Genomic DNA, 21012 nt, shown 5'->3' with positions numbered 1-21012 from the left:
TGTAGGTCTGTGCCTGGATCCGAACCTGTGAACTGGGGCTGCTGAAGCGTAGTGGGCAAACTTAACCACTACACCACCGGGCCGGTCCCCCCAACTCTTCTATCAGTGCTTCTTGGGAATGCCTCTAGTATAAACTACTTACAATTGAATCTTTATCTCAGGGTCTACTTCTTATACATATGGTTCTGTGTGTCATCACAGGCTATGTTGAGTCAGAACAAGAGTTTCTGACCCATCTGGCCATTTCTGATTACAGCCATGAATGTCAATGTGGGTGTCAGAACAGCAGCTGCACTTCTGGATCAGTTTTATGAGAAAAGGAGGCTCCTCATTGTGTCCACACCCACAGCCCGAAACCTCCTCTACAGGCTGCAGCTGGGAATGCTTCAGGTGAGTCCTTGCGGCAGGGCCAAGGTGAGAAGGGGACCCCTAAGAGGAAGGGCCCAGTCATTTCATTAAAGGTAAGGGCCAGATTCAGTGCCTAATCCGTTTACTATGAGCTTCAGGAACTGGCACTTTAGAGTTAGCACCGTTCATTTCTGGTTCTAGGGCATAACCTGATTAACATTGACTCCCCAGGACTAACCCAATTGTTTTCCAACTTATAAGGTTTGTCATCACTAATAAGCCTAATTGACATGCTGTCCAGGCCCAGCCAAAGAACAATGTCTTTGCTGAACCTGTCTTGGATATACCTGGGCTGGCGCCGATCAATCAGTTGTTAGCCCAAAAGGCTGGATCAAGGAATAAGGGGAGTCCAGGAGCCCTCAGGCCCCAGATCCTGCCCCAGGGGACTTCCCTAGCTCTCACAGCTCCTCAGAGAGTGACAACAATCTTTTAGAACAGTGGTCCTCAAAGTGTGTTCCACGGCAGCATCAGCATCAGCATCACCTGGGGACTTGTTAGAAATGCAAATTCTCAAGCCCCATCCCAGACCTACTGGATCAGAATCTACATTTTAATTACACCTCCAGGTGATTCCTTAGCACCTTCAAGTTGGAGGAACATTTTTCTGGGAAATGTGCCCTCTCGGCTGTGTAAATTTTGTAGCTACTAAATGAGGCAACCAATGTCTTTGGGGGCAAAAACAGAACAAAACTAGAAACTGAAAGGATGGAACCGAGAACTTGCGTGATTTTGTCCTGAAGCTGGTTTGCAAGAAGAGTGGCCAACCTGACAATGCTAAAGAGGCAGGAAGTGTGCTAGCTCATGGACACGGTGCTGCGCTTTTTTTGCACTTCATTCATTTATTACAGTAAATAGAACTAAGTGTTGAGAATATTCTTGGTTTAATCAAAGGCTACAATTTTGCTTCTCATTTCAACATTAATGCAATGAATAATGATGTCTGTCTTCATTCTCCCCATTTACTTGAAGGCTTGTTCCCCATGAACTCCAAAGAACCATACAAAAATTTTTAGGCTCCTTTGATAGGATTCCAGTTCGTTGTGTCTTTTCTCTCAATCTCTGGCACCTTACCTCCATCCTTGTATCCCCTTGTCCCAGCTAGGGTCTTGCTCTTCAGGTAACACAATCTCACACCACTCTGTTGTGTGAGAAATTGGCCTTGCGGGCCATATTCCATGATACATTTCCTGAGCTCTTCTTATTCCATAGAAAAACGAATAAGCCAAACAACTTGCTTTTCCTCCATGTTGGCAAACCTTGGCTTTTGCAGGTAAAATTTTATTGGAACACAGCCACGCTCATTCCTTTGTGCACTGTCCATGGCTGTTTTTGCACTACAGTGGCACAATTGAATAGTTAGGACAGAGACCATTGAGCCCGGAAGCCTAAAATATTTACTCTCTGGCCCCTTACAGAAAATGTTTGCTGACCCCTGCCCTGGGCTGTCCCATTCTTTCAGGTACTAGCTGAATTGCTAATCAACTAGTTGAATAAGATATTTGGTATCAAGGTGTTTGTATGTGACCTGCCCCTGCTCAACATATTTATATTTGCATTTTAACCAGAGCTTTTAAGGAAAGGTTTCATTGATTTAGGTATTTCAGTTAGAATAATAAAAAAAAATATATTTTACCTTTTCTAGCTTTTCTACCAATTCAGTCATCCCATACAGGGATGTTGCAGTGAAACTGTAGCAAAAAAACAAATTGGTGTTCTAATAAAGTTGGAATATTTTTCCCATTTAGGCAGATTTGTCTTGGTTACTTTTTTGTTCCCTTGTTGCCATTGCAGCTTCTGATGAGACCTCCTGGCATGTAGTTGATGGGCCATGTTCCCGAGGCTCTTGCCAAGGGCCAGCTCAGAGGCTTGGAACCTTTTATGCTTGTTTTCCTGCCTCCTTTGGGTGTGCGGGGCTTAGAGCAGGGAGATGTGGAGGGTGAAAACAAGGGCAGATATGAGGACTCTGGAAATATTCTTCTCTCCTTGCAGAGACAAATTTAGAGTCCTCTGGGAGTGCTCTTGGATACTTTCTAGGAAATTTGGCTCCTGCAAGGTCTCACCCCATCTGGATGTACATAGACTGCCATTTTGCTTAGGTTTTCAAAATGCCATTGCCAAGCCATTTCTGGATGATTCCTCTAGGAAGGTATTTAGGTTTTATAGCCACCAGTTCAGCCCCAATTTCTCAACTATTTTCAGGACAGTGTGGAGTGGGCAAATAAACTTCCAAAAACAGACCAGCGCTGCTTCTGTCAGTCTGTAATTTGACATGGAAGACTCTTTCTTCCACTATTGTTTTTTTTTTTTTTTTTCCAGCAAGCACAGTGTGGCCTGGATCTTCGACACATCACCGTGGTGGAGCTGGTAGGCGTGTTCCCCACCCTCATCGGCAGGATAGGAGCAAAGATTATGCCTCCAGCTCTAGCTCTGCAGCTCAGGTAGGGGGAAGTCCTGTCCTTCACTTCTATCCTCTATAAATGCACTTTGTTTCTGATCAGGTTGCCTGATTTCTTTCTCTCCAGTATTGATTCCAGGTAACCTTCAATGTTTAATTGCTTTTATTCCAGGAGTATTATAACCTTGTTAATTGGCATGTTGCTGCTTCTCCAGATATATCATGTACTGGGTAATTACCAGGGTTCTCTTCTTTCCCCCTCCAACTAAGTGTTTTTGCTTTGTCTTTGTTCTTTTTTTCCCTCCCTTGGTGGGAGTGGGATGGGTAGGGGAGAGCCTGCAGGAAGGACTTAAGCAATCCTTGCTCTTATTAAGAGGGCAGGCATCCAATTAGCCTTTCCAGGCTTGGCCTCATTTTCCTCCATGCTTCCAGGGCACTTGTCCATACCCCCATTTTAACAATTATGTTTTATTTTGGTAACACTTATAAAGCCAGAACCCTGGTGTTTAGACTGTGAGTAATGGTACATTAAAGAAGAATTCAACATCCAAAAGGTAATTTCAGAACAACCCAAATTTTAATTTGTATCTCTTGACCATTGTGAAAAGGATAATTAGGCTAAAGCAAAACTCCTTAAAATCTTCCTTTCTCACCCATCTTTTTCTCTCACACACTGCAAGGGAGGGTGCCGATCTCTGTTCTACATAGTCTCTCAGGGCCCCAGGCTGATGGCGGCTCCACTATCTTGTAGCATCAGCATCCAGAACACATGGCTTCCAGATTTCTGCAAAAGGGGAAGAGAGAGTAAAAAACCAACCACACCCCTCTTTTACGCTTCACATTGGAGGCATAAAGTTGCTCTCTTTCCCAGTCCATTGGCAAGAACTTGTCACATGATGGGGATCAAACTTCAAACGAGGCTGGGAAATGCAGTCTATTCCTAGGAAGAAGAAAATGAAATAGGACTTGGCAAACCCTATTGTTACTGGCCACAAACAGCTGCTTTACCCACCACACAAGAGGGGCCAAATAAAAACTGGAACGCCAGGCTTATGGCAAGGAAAGGGTTTATTGTTATTATCAAAAGGCAGCCAGGTGAGGAGATAGGAGTTAGTTAGAACTCAGATCCACCTCCTCAAAGGAAGAAAGGTAGGGATTTTTATCTGGGGTTTTAGGTAGGGGAGGGAGAGCATGTGCTGGGGTTTTAGGTAAGGAAGGGGAGCGTGTGGCTTTGCTGACTGGCGCCTTCCCACTAGTGCGCATTTGGCCTTGAAGACTAAATTTCTTTTCCCTTGACTGTCTGGACTTTTCTGGTTAGTTTTCACCTTCAGTTTGCATTTGGCCTTGTGAGGCTGCTTGCAGGAAAGGGGATGGCAAGATAAGGGAATCTGCAGGGGGTGTCCTTGGTTGTCTGCCTCAGGGTGGATGGTGGATTCTGGTGCCAGGAAGCTGAGGAGTTGGGGTCTGGGAAGCTTCAGCCTCTTGATATTCTCTGGGCATCAGTTTCCCTGTAACAAACCTCAAGAACATGTAATTAGCCAAAACTTCAGTGTGAGGCCACCTGGGCTTTTAACAATTTGTCATTTCTATTTGCCTTGTGAAGTTCAGGGATACAAAGGTTTAAAAAAAAACAATATTTCCATATGAGTGTAACTTAGAGAAGCAGGGAAAGAGGATGAGTGCTTTTGGTTTTAACCCCATATGTACTGGGTTTAATGTAGGGGAACTGATATCAGGGCTGGTATCACTATCACAGTTGTTCAAAGAGGGTCACAGAAATTCCTTGAGATTATGTGATAGAAATATGTCCTTGGCAAGCAGTGTTATAGGCTGACACACTATCTTCTTTCTCTCATTCCCCTATTTTTCATCTGCCTTTTGAACCATCCCATGTTTGATTTATACCTCTCTCCACCTAAAGAGAGTCTTCCCCGTCCACACCAAGGTCAAAAACTCAGAGGGTCAGGGATGGGAGTAAAAATAGAGGATGCTTGAATTCTCTTTAGTTGGCTGAAGGAGGGAGATGGCTGGGTATACTCCTAAGTTTTGATATATATATATATATATATATATATTTCTTGTCCTACTGGATTTGCAGCTAGCACCACCCTAGGGTGTTAACACTTTTGAGGTCAGTACCAGATCTTTTCAACATTTGCTACCCGGTACCTAGCACAGTGCCTGGCACCATGTTGGTGCCAAGTAAGTGGAGTAAATGACTCTAAATTAAAACAGCTTGACTATTCCCAGGGGTGATAGTAGCCTTTAAGAGTGTATTTGCTAATTACTCAAGTTGAAGACCACAAAGCTCAAGAGGGAGGACCATGTTGACATCCAAAATTTTATAATGAAAATTCTCAAAGTAAGTTTTATGAAGGTGTTGCTTATTTAGAACTACCTGCTCATTCCTTATGTCAATAATTTTTTAAAAACCTCTTGCCGAATTTGCTAAACGTTTTGCTTTGGATTGCAGATATATATGAAGGGAATCTTTATAAAATCTTGATGTGATTTTAAACTGTTCAAATTTGAAAAACAGAAAAATCTGAAGGAGAAAAAAACTTCTATCATTCAAGTATATATGTTGGAGCTACTATAGATCTCTGTAGGCTGAGGACAATTTAAGCAACAAGTAAGTTGCATAAATGAATTCTGCAGTGGTTCTCAAACTTTAGCCTGCAACAGAATCCCCTGGAGGGCTGTTAAAGCGCAGATTGCAGCCCCATCCCCAGAGTTTCTGATTTAGTAGGTCTAGGATGGGGCCTGAGAATTTGCATTTCCAGCAAGTTTTCAGATGTTGCTGATGCTTCTGGTCTGGGGATCACACTGTGAGAACTATCGGCCTAGCGTGTTACTAAAGGCTTCACAGTTTTGAAATGGAAATTTTGCAAAGCAGCTTATAAAAAGAGAGTCAATCATCAGTGTGTAGCCAGAAGATAGTTCAGGTAAGTGTCATGCAGAGATGATCACTCACATGCATTACCTAATGGATTTGGTGTCAGGCCGCATGTCCCCTTTATCGGACCTATCAGTGAGGAACAAGGGACTTGACAGATGGATGTTTTAATTTTTTTTCCATTTGAATTCCACCCTAGAGTCTAGCACAGAGGAAAAGAGCCAATTTAGGCAAAGAATGGAAAGCATGAAAGAAGAGAAGGAGAAGCAGAATGCCTGGAGAATCAAAAAATTCCTTGTCTCATTAGAATACTACTTTCAAATTGCACTGAAGCCATGATAAAACAATTGAAAGGCAGCAGCATAAAGGAAAGAATGGGTGCCTGGTGTTGCATGGTCACCACCTCCCTGCTTTCTTCATTTCTTTTAGATCTGGACATACGGGCTAATTCATGCTCCCTAGAAAAATTTCCAAGCAGTCTGAAGGATTAAAGGGACCAAGAATCCCATAATTTTTATACCCATATTAGTTTTTTATTGAGGTGTAATTGACATAAGTTTCAGGAGTACAGCATAATGATTCGATATTTGTATATATTGCGAACTGATCACCACAGTAAGTCTATTTAACATCTGTCACCATACAGTTACAAAATATTTTTTCAATTTCAAATATGCAATACAGTATTATTAACTATATTCACCATCTGCACATTACATCTCCATGTCTTATTTATTTTATAACTGGAAGTTGGTACCTTTAGACTTCCTTCACCCATTTCCCCCACCCTCTCCCCTCCTCCCCACCTCTGGCAACCACCAATCTCTACTCTGTATCTATGAGCTTGTTTGTTTGTCTTGCGGTCATAAAGTATTTGTCTTTCTCTGTCTCACTTATTTCATTTAGCCTAATACCCTCAGGGTCCATCCATGTTGTCACAAATGGCAAGATTGTATTCGTTCCTCTGGCTGACTAATATTCCATTGTGTATATATATATACAAATTTTCTTTATTGATTCTTCCAACAATGGACACTTAGGTTGTTTTCATATCTTGGCTATTGTAAATAATGCTGCTGTGAACATGGAGGTGCATATATATTTTCTAGTTAGTGTTTTCAGTTTCTTCAGATAAATACCCAGAAGTGGAATTGCTGGGTCATACGCTAGTCCTATTTTTAATTTTTTGAGGACCCTCCATACTGTTTTCCATAGTGGCTGCACCAACTTACATTCCCAGCAACAGGGCACAAGGATTCCCTTTCTTATACATCCTTGCCAACACTTATCTCTTGTTTTTTGATAATAGCCATTCTAACAGGTGTGCAGTGATATCTCCTTGTAGTTTTGACTTGCCTTTCCGTGATGATTAGTGATGCTGAGCACCTTTTCATGTACCAGTTGGTCATTTGTATATCTTCTTTGGAAAAATGTCTATTCAGTTCTGCCCATTTTTTTGATTGAGTTGTTTGTAGTTTTGCTAGTGAGTTATATGAGTTTTTTATATATTTTGGATATTAACCCCTTATCACATATGGTTTGCAAATATTTTCTCCCATTCAGTAGGTTGCCTTTGCTGTGTAGAAGCTTTTTAGTTGGATGTAGTCCCCCTTGTTTATTTGTTTCTTGTGTTGCCTTTGCTTTTGGAGTCAGAGCCAAAAAATCACCACCAAGACCAATGTCAAGGAGCTTGCCATCTGTTTTCTTCTAGGACCTTTATGGTCTTACATTCAAGTCTTTAATCCATTTTGAGTTAATTGTTGTGTGTGGTATAAGATAACGATCTACTTTCATTCTTTTGCATGTGTCTGTCCAGTTTTCCCAACACCATCTTTGAAGAGACTGTCCTTTCCCCATTGTATATTCTTGGCTCCTTTGTCATAAATTAATTGACCATATATGTATGAGTTGATTTCTGGGCTCCCTATTCCATTCCATTGATCTATGCGTTCGTTTTTATGCTAATATCATACTGTTTTGATTACTATAGCTTTGTAATATAGTTTGAAATCAGGGAGTGTGATGCCTTTAGCTTTGTTCTTCTTTCTCAAGATTTCTTTGGCTATTTGGGATGTTTTGTCATTCTGTACAAATTTTAGGATTGTTCTATTTCTGTAAAAAAAAAAAAATACCACTGAAATTTTGATAGGGATTGTACTGAATCTGTAGATTGGTTTGGATAGTATGGACATTTTAACAATATTAATTCTTCTAATCCATAAGCATTGAATATCTTTCCATTTGTGTTGTCTATAATTTCTTTCATCAGTGTCTTACAGTTTTCAGTGTACAGGGCCTTCACTTCCTTGGTTAAATTTATTCCTAGGTATTTTATTCATTTTCATGTAATTGTAAAAGGGATTGTTTTCTTAATTTCTCTTTCTGATGCCTCATTATTAGTGTATAGAAAAGCAACAGATTTTTGTATATTGGTTTTGTATCCTGCACTCGACTGAATTCGTTTATTAGTTTTAACAGCTTTTTTATTGCAGTAACATTGGATTATAACATTATATAGCTTTCAGATGTACATTGTAATATATTTCGAATTCTGTGTAGATTACATCATGTTCACCACTGAAAAACTAATTATATTCCATCACCACACATATGAGCCTAATCATCCATTTTGCCCTCCCTCCTCCCCACTGCCCCTATGGTAATCACCCATCCAATCTCTGTTGCTATATGTTTGTTTGTCGTTGTTTTTATTTTCTACTTATGAGTGAGATCATACGGTATTTGACTTTCTCCCTCTGACTTATTTCACTTAGCATAATACCCTCAAGGTCATCCATGTTGTCCCAAATGGCCAGATTTCATCATTTCTTATGGCTGAGTAGTATTCCATTATGTATAAATACCACTTCTTCTTTATCCATTCTCTCTTGGTGAGCACCTAGGTTGCTTCCAGGTCTTGCCTATTGTGAATAATGCTGCAATGAGCATAGGGGTGCATGTATGTTTATGCCTTTGTGTTTTCAAGTTCTTTGGATAAATACCCAGCAGTGGAATAGCTGGATCATATGGTGATCTATTCTTAATTTTCTGAGGAATCTCCATACTGCTTTCTATAGTGGCTGAACCAGTTTGCACTCCCACCAGCAGTGTACGAGGGTTCCCTTCTCTCCACACCCTCTCCAACACTTGTTTCCTGTCTTGTTAATTATAGCCATTCTGACCAGAGTGAGGTGATATCTCATTGTAGTTTTGATTTGAGAAGAACTACTAAAACACCCAGAAAAAAAAGTAACAAAATGGCAATTAATACATATTTACCGATTGCAGTTTTTTTATGTAATCTTTAGGGTTTTCTATATGTAATATCATGTCATCTGCAAATAGTGACAGTTTTACTACTTCCTTTCCAATTTGGATGCCTTTTATTTCCTTTTTTTGCCTAATTGCTCTGGCTAGGACCTCCAATATTATGTTGAATAAGAGTGGTGAGAGTGGGCATCCTTGTCTTGTTCCTGATATAAGAGGAAAAGCTTTCAGCTTTTCACCACTGAGTATGATGTTAGCTGTGGGTTTGTCATACATGGGCTTTATTATGTTGAGGTATGTTCCCTCTATACCCAGCTTATTGAGGGTTTTTATTATAAATGGATGTTGTATCTTGTCAAGTGCTTTTTCTGCATTTATTGAGATGATCATATGATTTTTATCTTTCATTTTGTTAATGTAGTGTATCATTTTTTTCATTTGTGGACGTTGAACCATCCCTGCATCCCTAGAATAAATCCCACTTGATTATGGTGTATGATCCTTTTGATGTATTGTTGAATTCAGTTTGCTAATATTTTGTTGAGGATTTTTACATCTATGTTCATCAGCAATATTGGCCTGTAATTGTCTTTTCTTGTGGTGCCTTTGTTTAATTTTGGTATCAGGGTGTTGCTGTACTCGTGAAATGAATTTGGAAGTATTCCCTACTCTTTTAATTTTTGGAAGAGTTTGAGAAGGATGTGTATTAGTTCTTCTTTGAATGTTTTGTAGAATTCACCATTGAAGCTGTCTGGTCCTGGACTTTTGTGTTTTGGGAGTTTTTTTTTTTTTTTTTTTTGAGGAAGATTAGCCCTGAGCTAACATCTGCTGCCAACCTCCTCTTTTTGCTGAGGAAGACTGACTCTGAGCTAACATCCATGCCTATCTTCCTCTACTTTATATGTGGGACACCTACCACAGAATGGCTTGCCAAGTGGTGCTATGTCCACACCCAGGATCCAAACTGGTGAACCCCAGGCCGCCAAAGCGGAACATGCAAACTTAACCACTGTGCCACTGGGCTGGCCCCTGGGAGGTTTTTGATTACTGGTTCAATCTCTTTACTATTAATTGGTCTGTTCAGATTTTATATTTCCTCATGATTCAGTCTTGGAAGGTTGTATGTTTCTAGGAATTTATCCGTTTTTTTCTAGGTTGTCAAATTTGTTGTTGTATAATTGTTCATAGTATTCTATGCTCCTTTGTATTTCTACGGTATCAGTTGTTATGTCTCTTTCATTTCTGACTTTATTTATTTGAGACCCCTCTCTTTTTCTTGGTGAGTCTTGCTAAAGGTTTATCAGTTTTGTTTATCTTTTCAAAGAAACAGCTCTTGGTTTCATCTTTTCTATTATCTTTTTAGTCTCTATTTCATTTATTTCCACTCTAATCTTTATTTCTTTCCTGCTACTAACTTTGGGCTTCGTTTGTTCTTCTTTTTCTAGTTCCTTGAAGTGTAAACATAGGTTGTTTATTTGAGGTTTTTTTGTTTCTTGAGGTAGGCATTTATCACTATGAACTTCCCTCTTAGAACTGCTTTTGCTGTATCTCGTAAGTTTTGGTATGTTGTATTTCTATTTTCATTTGTCTGAGGTATTTTTTTAATTTCTCTTTTGATTTTTTCATTGACCCATTGGTTGTTCAGTAGCATGTTGTTTAATCTCCATATATTTGTAAATGTTCCAGTTTTCTTCTTGTAATTGATTTCTGGTTTCGTACTATTGTGTTGAGAAAAGATGCTTCATATGATTTCAGTCTTCTTAAATTTATTAAGAGTTGTTATGGCCTAACATATAATTTATCCTGGAGAATGTTCCATGTGCACTTGAAAAGAATGTGTATTCTGTTGCTTTTGGATGGAATGTTCTGCATATATCTGTTAAGTCCATCTGGTCTAATGTGTTGTTTAAGGCAAATGTTTCCTTATTGATTTTCTATCTGGATGATCTATCTATTGATGTAAGTGGGGGTATTAAAGTCCCCTATTATTACTGTATTGCTGTCTATTTCTCCCTTTAGATTTGTTAATACGTGCTTTATATATTTAGGGGCTCCTGTGTTGGGTGCATAAATATTTACAAGTGTTGTATCCTCTTATTGGATTGACCCCTTTATCATTATGTAATGTCCTTGTTTGTCTCTTATTACAGTCTTTGTTTTAAAGTATATTTTGTCTGAGGTAAGAAGAGCTACCCCAGATTTCTTTTGGTTTTCATTTGCATGGAGTATCTTTTTACATCCCTTTGCTTTCAGTCTGTGTGTGTCCTTATGTCTGAAGTGACTCATAGGCAGCATATAGATTGGTCTTTTTTTTTTTATCCATTCAGCCACTTTATGTGTTTTGATTGGAGCATTTAGTCTATTTACATTTAAAGGAATTATCGATAGGTATGTACTTATTGCCATATTAAAAATTGTTTTTTAAACATTTTAAAAATTAGATTCCTTTCTCATTATCTTTTGTGTATCTACTATAGGTTTTTGTTTTATGGTTACCATGAGGCTTACATATAAAAACTTATGTTTATAATGGTCTGTTTTAAGTTGATACCAACTTAAGTGTGAACACATTCAAAAGGTCTACATTTTTACTCTCTCCTCATTTTGTTTTTGATGTCATATTTTACGTCTTTTAATCTTGTGTATCCCTTAACTTATGATTGTAGTTATAGTTATTTCTACTACGTTTGTCTTTTAACCTTCATACGAGCTTTATGAGTGATTAATTCACTACCTTTACTATATATTTCCCTTTACCCGTGAGATTTATACTTTCGTATGTTTTCTGTTACTAATTATCACCCTTTCTTGTCAGGTTAAAGAAACCCTTTTAACTTTTCTTCTAAGGCCAGTCTGTTGGTGGCCACTCCTTTAGCTTTTGCTTGCTGGGAAACTCTATGTCCAAGAATACAAGGTAGAGTATTCTTAGTTGGCATGTTTTTTCCCCAGTACTTTGAACTTATTGTGCTACTCCCTTCTGGCCTATAGAGTTTCTGCTGAAAAATCTGACAGCCTTATGGTGGTGCCCTTGTAAGTAACAAGTGGTTTTTCTCTTGCTGCTTTTAAGATTCCCTCCTTGCCTTTAACTTTTGACATTTTAATTATGAGGTGTCTCTGTGTGGCTCTCTTTAAGTTCCTCTTATTTGGAACTCTCTGGGTTTCCTGGATCTGGATATCTGTTTGCTTCCCCAGGTTAGGGAACTTTTCAACCATTATTTCTTCAAATAAATTTTCTGTGCCTTTCTTTCTATATTCTCCTTCTGGGACTCCTACGATGTGAGTGTCAGTCCACTTGATGTTGTTGTCCCATAAGTCCCTTAAGACATTTTTATTATTTTCCTTCTTTTTTCTTTTTTACTGAGTTGATGATAGGTTACAATCTTGTGAAATTCCAGTTGTACATTATTGTCTGTCAGTCATGTTGTAGGTGCAACACTTCATCCTTTGTGCCCACCTCCCGCCCTACCTTTCCCCTGGTAGTCACTAATCTGTTCTCTTTGTCCACATGTTTAAATTTCTCACATGAGTGGAGTCATCCAGAGATTGCCCTTCTCTATCTGGCTTATTTCACTTAACATAATTCCCTCAAGTCCATCCATGTTGTTGCAAATGGGATGATTTTCTTCTTTTTTATGGCTGAGTAGTATTCCATTGTATATACATACCACATCTTCTTTATCCAGTCATCTGTTGGTGGGCACTTGGGTTGCTTCCACGTCTTGGCTATTGTAAAAAATGGTGAAATGAACACAGAGGTGCATGGGACTTTTGGAATTGCTGATTTCAGGTTCTTTGGATAGATACCCAGTAGTGGGATAGTTGGGTCGTATGGTAGTTCTATTTTTAATTTTTTGAGGAATCTCCATACTGTTTTCCATAGTGGATGCACCAGTTTGCATTCCCACCAACAGTATATGAGGGTTCCTTTCTCTCCACAACCTCTCCAACATTTGTTATTATTTGTTTTAGTTATTTTTGTCATTCTAATGGCTGTAAGGTGATATCTTAGTGTAGTTTTGATTTGCATTTCCCTGATGCTCAGTGATGATGAACATCTTTTCATGGGCCTATTGGCCATCTGTATATCTTCTTTGGAGAAATGTCTGTTCATGTCTCCTGCCCATTGTTTGATTGGATTGTTTGATTTTTTGTTGTTGAGTTGTGAGAGTTCTTTATATATTATGGATATTAAGCCTTTGTCAGATGTATTACTTGCAAATATTTTTTCCCAGTTAGTGGGTTGTTTTTTTGTTTCAATCTTGTTTTCCTTTGCCTTGAAGAAGCTCTTTAGTCAGATGAAGTCCCATTTGTTTATTCTTTCTATTGTTTCCCTCGCCTGAGAAGACATGGTGTCTGAAAAGATCCTTTTAATACTGATGTCAAAGAGTGTACTGCCTACATTTTCTTCTAGAAGCCTTATGGTTTCAGGTCTCACCTTTAGGTCTTTGATACATTTTGAGTTTATTTTGGTGAATGGTGAGAAAGAATCGTCAATTTTCATTCTTTTACATGTGGCTTTCCAGTTTTCCCAGCACCATTTGTTGAAAAGACTTTCTTTTCTCCATTGTAGGCCCTCAGCTCCTTTGTCGAAGATTAGCTGTCCATAGATGTGTGGTTTTATTTCTGGGCTTTCAATTCTGTTCCATTGATCTGTGCACCTGTTTTTGTACCACTACCATGCTGTTTTGATTACTGTAGCTTTGTAGTATGTTTTGAAGTCAGGGATTGTGATGCCTGCAGCTTTGTTCTTTTTTCTCAGGATTGCTTTAGCAATTCGGGGTCTTTTTTTGCCCCATGCGAATTTTAGGATTCTTTGTTCTATTTCTGTAAAGAATGTCATTGGGATTCTGATTGGGATGGTGTTGAATCTGTAGATTGCTTTAGGTAGAATGGACATTTTAACTATGTTTATTCTTCCAATGCATGTACATGGAATGTCTTTCCATCTCTGTATGTCATCATCCATTTCTCTCAGAAAAGCCTTGTAATTTTCATTGTATAAGTCTTTCAGTTCCTTAGTTAAATTCACCCCGAGGTATTTTATTATGTTTGTTGCATTTGTGAATTGTATTGTGTTCTTGAGTTCTTTTTCTGTTAGTTCGTTATTAGAGTATAGAAATGCTACTGATTTATGCAAGTTGATTTTATACCCTGCAACTTTGCTGTAGTTGTTGATTACTTCTAAGAGTTTTCCAATGGATTCTTTGGGGTTTTCTATATATAAGATCATGTCGTCTGCAAACAGCGAGAGTTTCTCTTCTTCCCTCCCTATTTGGATTCCTTTTATTCCTTTTTCTTGCCTGATTGCTCTGGCCAGGACCTCCAGTACTATGTTAAATAAGAGTGGTGATAGAGGGCATCCCTGTCTCGTTCCTGTTCTCAGGGGGATGGCACTCAGTTTTTGCCCATTGAGTATGATGTTGGCCGTGGGTTTGTCATATATGGCCTTTATTATGTTGAGGTAGTTCCCTTCTATGCCCATTTTGTTCAGAGCTTTTTATCATTAATGGCTGTTGGATCTTGTCAAATGCTTTCTCTGCATGTATTGAGATGATCATGTGGTCTTTATTCCTCAGTTTGTTGATGTGGTGTATCACATTGATTGATTTGTGGATGTTGAACCATCCCTGTGTCCCTGGTATGAATCCCACTTGATCATGATGTATGATCCTTTTGATGAATTGCTGAATTCTGGTTGCCAAAATTTTGTTTAGAATTTTTGCATCTATGTTCATCAGTGATATTCTCCTGTAGTTCTCCTTTTTTGTGCTGTCCTTGTCAGGCTTTGGTATCAGCGTGATGGTGGCCTCGTAGAATGTGTTAGGAATGTTCTATCCTCCCTAACTTTTTGGAATAGCTTGAAAAGGATAGGTATTAAATCCTCTCTGAAAGTTTGGTAGAATTCCCCAGGAAAGCCATCTGGTCCTGGGCTTTTATTCTTTGGGATGCTTTTGATTGCTGTTTCAATCTCTTTCCTTGTGATTGGTCTGTTCAAATTGTCTGCTTCCTCTTGACTAAGCTTTGGGAGATTGTAGGAGTCTAAGAACTTATGCATTTCCTCTAGGTTATCCATTTTGCTGGCATGTAGTTTTTCATAGTATTCTCTTATAATCCGTTGTATTTCTGTGGAGTCTGTTGTTATTTCTCCTCTTTCATTTCTGATTTTGTTTATTTGAGCTTTCTCTCTTTTTTCTTTGTAAGTCTGGCTAGAGGTTTCTCAATTTTATTTATCTTTTCAAAGAACCAGCTCTTTGTTTCATTGATCATTTCTACTGCCTTTTTTTGTTTCAGTAGCATTTATTTCTGCTCTGATTTTTCTTATTTTTCTCCTTCTGCTGCCTTTGGACTTTGTTCTTCTTTCTCTAATTCGGTTAGGTGTAGTTTAAGATTGCTTATTTGGGATTTTTCTTGTTTGTTAAGATGTGCCTGTATTGCGATGAATTTTCCTCTTAATACAGCTTTTGCTGTATCCCATATGAATTGGTATGGCATGTTATAATTTTCATTTGTCTCCAGGTATTTTTTGATTTCTTCTTTAATTTCTTCAATGATCCATTGCTTGTTCAATAGCATATTGTTTAGTCTCCACATCCTTGTGCCTTCCTCAGCTTTTTTCTTGTTTAATTTCCAGCTTTATAGCATTATGTTTGGAGAAGATGCTTGTTATTATTTCAATTTTTTTAAATTTGTGGAGGCTTGCCTTGTTTCCCAACATATGGTCTATCCTTAAGAATGTTCCATGCATGCTTGAGAAGAACGTGTGTTCTGCTGTTTTTGGATGGAGTGTTCCATATATATCTATTAAGTCCAACTGTTTTAGCTTTTCGTTTAGCTCCACTGTTTCTTTGTTGATTTTCTGTCTGATCTGTCAGTTGATGTGAGTGGGGTGTTGAGGTCCCCTACTATTATTGTGTTATTTTTGATATTTTCTTTTAGGTTTGTTAATAGTTGCTTTATGAACTTTGGTGCTCCTGTATTGGGTGTATAGATATTCATAAGCGTTATTTCTTCTTGATGAAGTGTCCCTTTGATCATTATATATTGTCCCTCTGTGTCTCTCTTTACCTGCCTTATCTTGAAATCTGTTTTGTCACATATAATCATTGCGACACCTGCTTTCTTTTGTTTGCTATTAGCTTGGAGTATTGTCTTCCACCCCTTCACTCTGAGCCTGTGTTTGTCCTTGAAGCTGAGATCTGTTTCCTGGAGGCAACAAATTGTTGGATCTTGTTCTTTAATCCATTTTGCCACTCTGTGTCTTTTTATTGGAGAGTTCAATCCGTTTACATTGAGGGTGAGTGTTGATGCATGAGGGCTTAATGCTGTCATTCTGTTGCTCATTTTCCTGCGTTTCCTTTGTTTCTCATCCTGTGTGTTTTAGCCTACCCATTGACTTCTGCAATTTCTTATGCTGGGTTTCTTAGATTTTTCCTTATTGATGTTTTGTGTCTCTGTTCTGTTTTTTAGTTTAGTGGCTACCCTGAAGTTTGTATTCAGAATCTCGTGTATAATATAGTCCATTTTCTGGTGGTCTCTTAGCCTAGACTGTTTCAGGCCCTCTCCTCCTCTCCTCCTAAATTATTATTTTCATCTCTTATTCAAATTTGTGTTGTGAGTTTGTAGTTAGAGTGATAAGATTGTCCTTGCTTTGGTGATTTCCTTCCCTTTATCCTAATGCTATAGTTGAATATTTACTATCCTATTCAGATTCTATTTATTCGTCTACCTGCTCTGTTTTGTGACCCCTTTCTCCCTTTTTTTCTTATTTCAGTTATGAGAGCCTTCTTGAGGATTTCTTGTAGTGGAGCTCTTGTCACTTTGAAGTCCCTTACCTTTTGTTTGTCTGGAAAAGATTAAATTTCTCCCTCATATCTGAAGGATATTTTTGCTGGATAGAGTATTCTTGGCTGAAGATTTTTATCTTTTAAAGTTTTGAATATGTCATTCCATTCTCTCCTAGCTTGTAAGGTTTCTGTAGAGAAATCCACTGAAAGTCTGATAGGAGTTCCTTTGTAGGTTATTTTCTTCTGCCTTGCTGCCCTGAGTATTCTTTCTTTGTCATTCATTTTTGCCATTTTTACTACTATATGCCTTGCAGTAGGTCTTTTTACATTGACAAATCTAGGAGATCTGAAAGCTTCCTCCACGCACATTTCTCTCTCAATCCCTAGATTTGGGAAGTTCGCTTCTATTATTTCGTTGAGCACACTTTCTGCTCCATTTTCCTTTTCCACGCCCTCAGGAATTCCGATTATTCTTAAGTTGCATTTTCTCATTGAGTCAGCTATTTCTCGGAGATTTTCTTCAGTTTTTTTAGTTCTTCATTCTCTTTCTTCCCGTCTGGAGCCATTCAGCCTGTCTGTCTTCGATTATGCTAATTTGCTCCTCTATGGTGTCTACACGGGCATTCAGGGAATCCGTATTCTGTTTTATCTGATCCATTGTATTTTTCATCTCTAGTATTTCTGATTGATTCTTCTTTATAGTTTCAATCTCTTTTGTGAAGTAACTCCAGAACTTGAGTTGTTTCTCCATATTTCCCTTTACCTCATTGAGTATTTTGATGATAGCTATTTTGAACTCATCTTCACTTAGTTTACCATTTCCAAGTCCCCAGGACATACTTCTGTATTTTTATTGTTTTCCTTTTGGACTGGAGCTGTTATAAATTGCTGGATGGTAGAGGAGCAGTTTTTGCACATGATGCTATTATTCAGTTGCAGTTACTGCCTGTCGCCACTAGATGGGGGTTGAGAGCGTGTTCTGAGCCCTGCGCCTTCAGTTGTGATGGCAGTGCACAGTGTGGGTTGGGGGAGGTGGGGCACTTTTTCTTGCGTGCTGACCTGGATTCAGATCAGCTCTCACTCTCTGGTCTCCTGGTGCCCTGGCTTGCTGGGGTTTCCCCACACGAAAGCTTTCCCCCATTAGAGGGTTTCCACTGCATGGGCAGTGGGAGTCCTGGCCCCTCCCCCACTCCTTCCCTCAACTGCGGCAGTGATCCCAGTCTTTAGGGGAGGGAGTGAAGATCTCTCTTACCCAGTTCCAGCTCCTGCAAGGGCAGCTCCAGCCTCTTCGCCCTCCATGATTTGGCTGCTGTGGGTCTCCGACGATTTCTGTTATTAGGATTTTGTTGTTGTTGTTAGAAAGCAGTTGCTCTTTTTGGTTGTAATTTGGAGGAGCGAGAGTCCTTGGTGAGCTCACTCTGCTGTGTTGCTGACAGCACCCCATATCTGTTTCTCCTTCTTTTTTCTTTTTGCTGCTCTGATTGGGTGAGTCCCATTGCCCTGTCCTCGAGTCCACTTCTGCTTCATCTAGTCTGCTTTTGAACTCCTCTAGTATATTTTTTAGTTCAGGTATTGTATTCTTCAGCTTCGTGAGCTCTATTTGGTACTTCCTTATATTTTCTATGTCTTCATTGTTTTCATCCATTCTTCTCTCAAGTTTGGTGAGCAACTTTATGACAATTACTTTGAACTCTATCAGGTAAATTACTTATCTCTATTTCATTAAGGTTAATTTCTGAGGTTTTATCTTGTTCTTTCATATCATATTCCTTTGTTTCTTCATTTTTCTGGACTCTACCTGTTGGTTTCTATACAGTAGGTCAAACAAACAACTCTTCTGCTCTTGAATGAGTGGCCTCCTATAGGAGATGAACCTTATCATTCAACCCTGCCCTAGCTCTTGGTTGTCTCTCAAACCTTTGCAATTGTCCAAGCAGCCTATTTTATTTTTAATAGCTTCCATTATTTGAGGGTGTGTCAAGACCTGTATGTGTTCCAAAGGGGAGGAGCTCAGTCAGCCACTAGATTCAGGCTGATAGGAAGCCAGACCCTCCCTTAGGCAGCAGCTTTTAAAGTATGCAAGTATATATAGTCCTGTGGGACTGCAAGTGTAAACTCTGCTGGCCACCAGAGCCAGGCGATCTGGAGATGTCCCATGGGTGGCAGTCACAAAAATTGGGGCTTCAGGCAAGTGTATAACCTCCTTTCTTGGAGATACCAGTGAGCTGTAGTGAGGCAGAGGGAGAGCATAAAGATGGCATCTTCTAGCCTATGTTCCCTGAGAGTCCTTCCACAGGCTCCTAGATTTGCACCAAACCTGAACCCTGCCCCTGAGGCACTAAGACAAACAAATAGGCTTCTTTCACAGAAAGACACAGGTTGTGATTGTCTGCTGTCTGTGCAGTGCCCAGGGGGTGATAGCCTGCCAAGAACTGTCTCTTAGATTGGTACAGTCACAGGGGACCCAGGAATACAAGCCCTCCTGGCCACTAGAGCCAGATGATCAAGGGGTATCTGCTGGTCAGCAGTTGCAAAAACTGGGGTACTGGACATGTATAACACCTCCCCTCCAATAGATGCTGGTACTTAGGAGCATGACAGAGGAGGAGCACAGTGATAGCACCTGCCCTCTGAGGTCTCTGGAAAGGTTTATAGTCAGCTCTCAGATGTGTTTCATTAGAAGCCTGTCCCTCAGGCTGCAGCTATGATGATAAATTAATAGGCTTCTTTCACCAAAAGACTGAGCTCTTGGGTCTGTTGCTTCTTGCTGTATTCTGAGGTTGGTAGTTTAAGGAAACTTCTTCCATTGCTTACAGTCCTGTGGGGCCCACGGGCATAAGCACCACTGGCCACCAGAGCAAGGTGATATAGAGATGTCCCCTGGCAGCAGCCACACATATCAGGGTGCCACACAAGGGTTTAAGCTTCTTTCTGGAAGATACTGGCGAGCTGAGGAAAGGCAGAGGGAGAGTGTGAAGATGGAGCCACCAGCTAGAGTGAGGCAGTGTGGGAGTGTGAAGATGGCACCCACTGATGAAAAAAAAAAAAGACAGAGACAGAAAGGAGACAGACAGAGAGAAACACACACAGAGAAAGACACAGACAACAGACAGAGACAGAAACAGAGAGGCAGAGTGAGACTAAGAGCAAAAGAGCAAGAGACAGAGAAAGGCAGGGGGTAGATAGAGGAGATACAGAGAGACAAAGAGTCAGAGACAGAGTGAGACACAGAGAGTGAGACAGAGACAAAGGCAAGAGACAGACAGGAGAGAGAGACTGAGACAGAGCAAGACTGAGGAAGACAGCAAGACAGAGACACATAAATAGAGGGCAAGAGAGTGAGGCAAGAGACAGAAGAGAGCCAGGGACAGAGAGAGGCAGACAGGAGAGAGAAATAGACGGACGGAGAGGAAACCGAGGGAGCAAGAGAGATAGGAGACAGAGAGGGACAAAGAGAGACAGGAGAGAGACAGAGCAAGGGAAAGAGGGTGAGACAGCAGGAGAGGAGACAGAACAAGACAGAGACAGAGCAAGACAAAGATGGAGACAGATAGGAGACAGTGAGACAGACGGAGCAAGGGCAAGAGAGACAGAGACAGACAGGAGAGATAGAGGCAGGCAGAGAGAGGGACAGAGACAGGAGAGAATGATTGAGACAGGGTGAGAGATCATGAGAGCAGGACAGACAGACATAGAAAGAGACAGTGAGGGACAGAGAGAAGAGAGTGAGAGGAGAGCCAGAATGACAGAGACAGACAGAGGAGAGACAGGCAGACTGAAAGACAGAGCAAGAGAGAGGCAGACTGGGACAGAGAGAGACAAAGCAAGGGCAAGAGACAGAGGAGACAGAATGAGACAGGAGAGAGAGAGAGCAGGAGAGAGAGGAGACAGACAGATACAGGTTAGAGACAGAGTGACAAAGACAGAGGCAGACAGGGAAAGACAGAGAGGAGATAGAACAAGACAGAGACAGGAGACAGAGCAAGAGAGACAGACAGAGACGCAGAGGAGAGATGAGAGAGAGTGGGACAGACTGACAGAGCAAGAGAGAGAGACTGAGAGGGACAGACACTGAGAGTCAAAGATAGAGACAGGAGGGACAGAGAAAGAGACAGGAGGAGAGAGAGGCATGAGACAGAGACAGAAAGAAAAAAGGAGAGCAAGAGATGAAATAGAGACAGAGACTTACACAGAGAGACTTACAGACAGAGAGACAGAACACAGAGACAGGAGACAGTGACAGAGAAGGACAAAGAGTGATG

The 21012-nt window shown here is 40.1% G+C and overlaps 2 protein-coding genes across 6 annotated transcripts in view; one reads left to right on the top strand and one right to left on the bottom strand.

Annotated features, from left to right (window-relative positions):
• SRPX (sushi repeat containing protein X-linked) overlaps positions 1-21012 on the top strand; it is a 93521-nt gene that overhangs the window by 68840 nt on the left and 3669 nt on the right. For all 3 annotated transcript variants that reach the window (XM_070257795.1, XM_005614064.4, XM_005614065.4), the window contains 2 exons: positions 257-390; positions 2725-2846. In XM_070257795.1, the coding sequence (XP_070113896.1) occupies positions 257-390; positions 2725-2846 (256 nt within the window). The remainder of the gene's footprint in view (positions 1-256; positions 391-2724; positions 2847-21012) is intronic.
• Positions 3362-21012, bottom strand: part of SYTL5 (synaptotagmin like 5) — a 277903-nt gene continuing 260252 nt past the window's right edge. For all 3 annotated transcript variants that reach the window (XM_014728802.3, XM_014728803.3, XM_023633544.2), the window contains one exon: positions 3362-3587. The gene's annotated coding sequence lies outside the window, so the exon portion shown is untranslated. The remainder of the gene's footprint in view (positions 3588-21012) is intronic.

The sequence above is a fragment of the Equus caballus genome, chromosome X, assembly GCF_041296265.1.
Source record: "Equus caballus isolate H_3958 breed thoroughbred chromosome X, TB-T2T, whole genome shotgun sequence".
NCBI classification, from domain to species: domain Eukaryota; kingdom Metazoa; phylum Chordata; class Mammalia; order Perissodactyla; family Equidae; genus Equus; species Equus caballus.
This window is presented reverse-complemented; position numbering and strand designations above follow the sequence as displayed.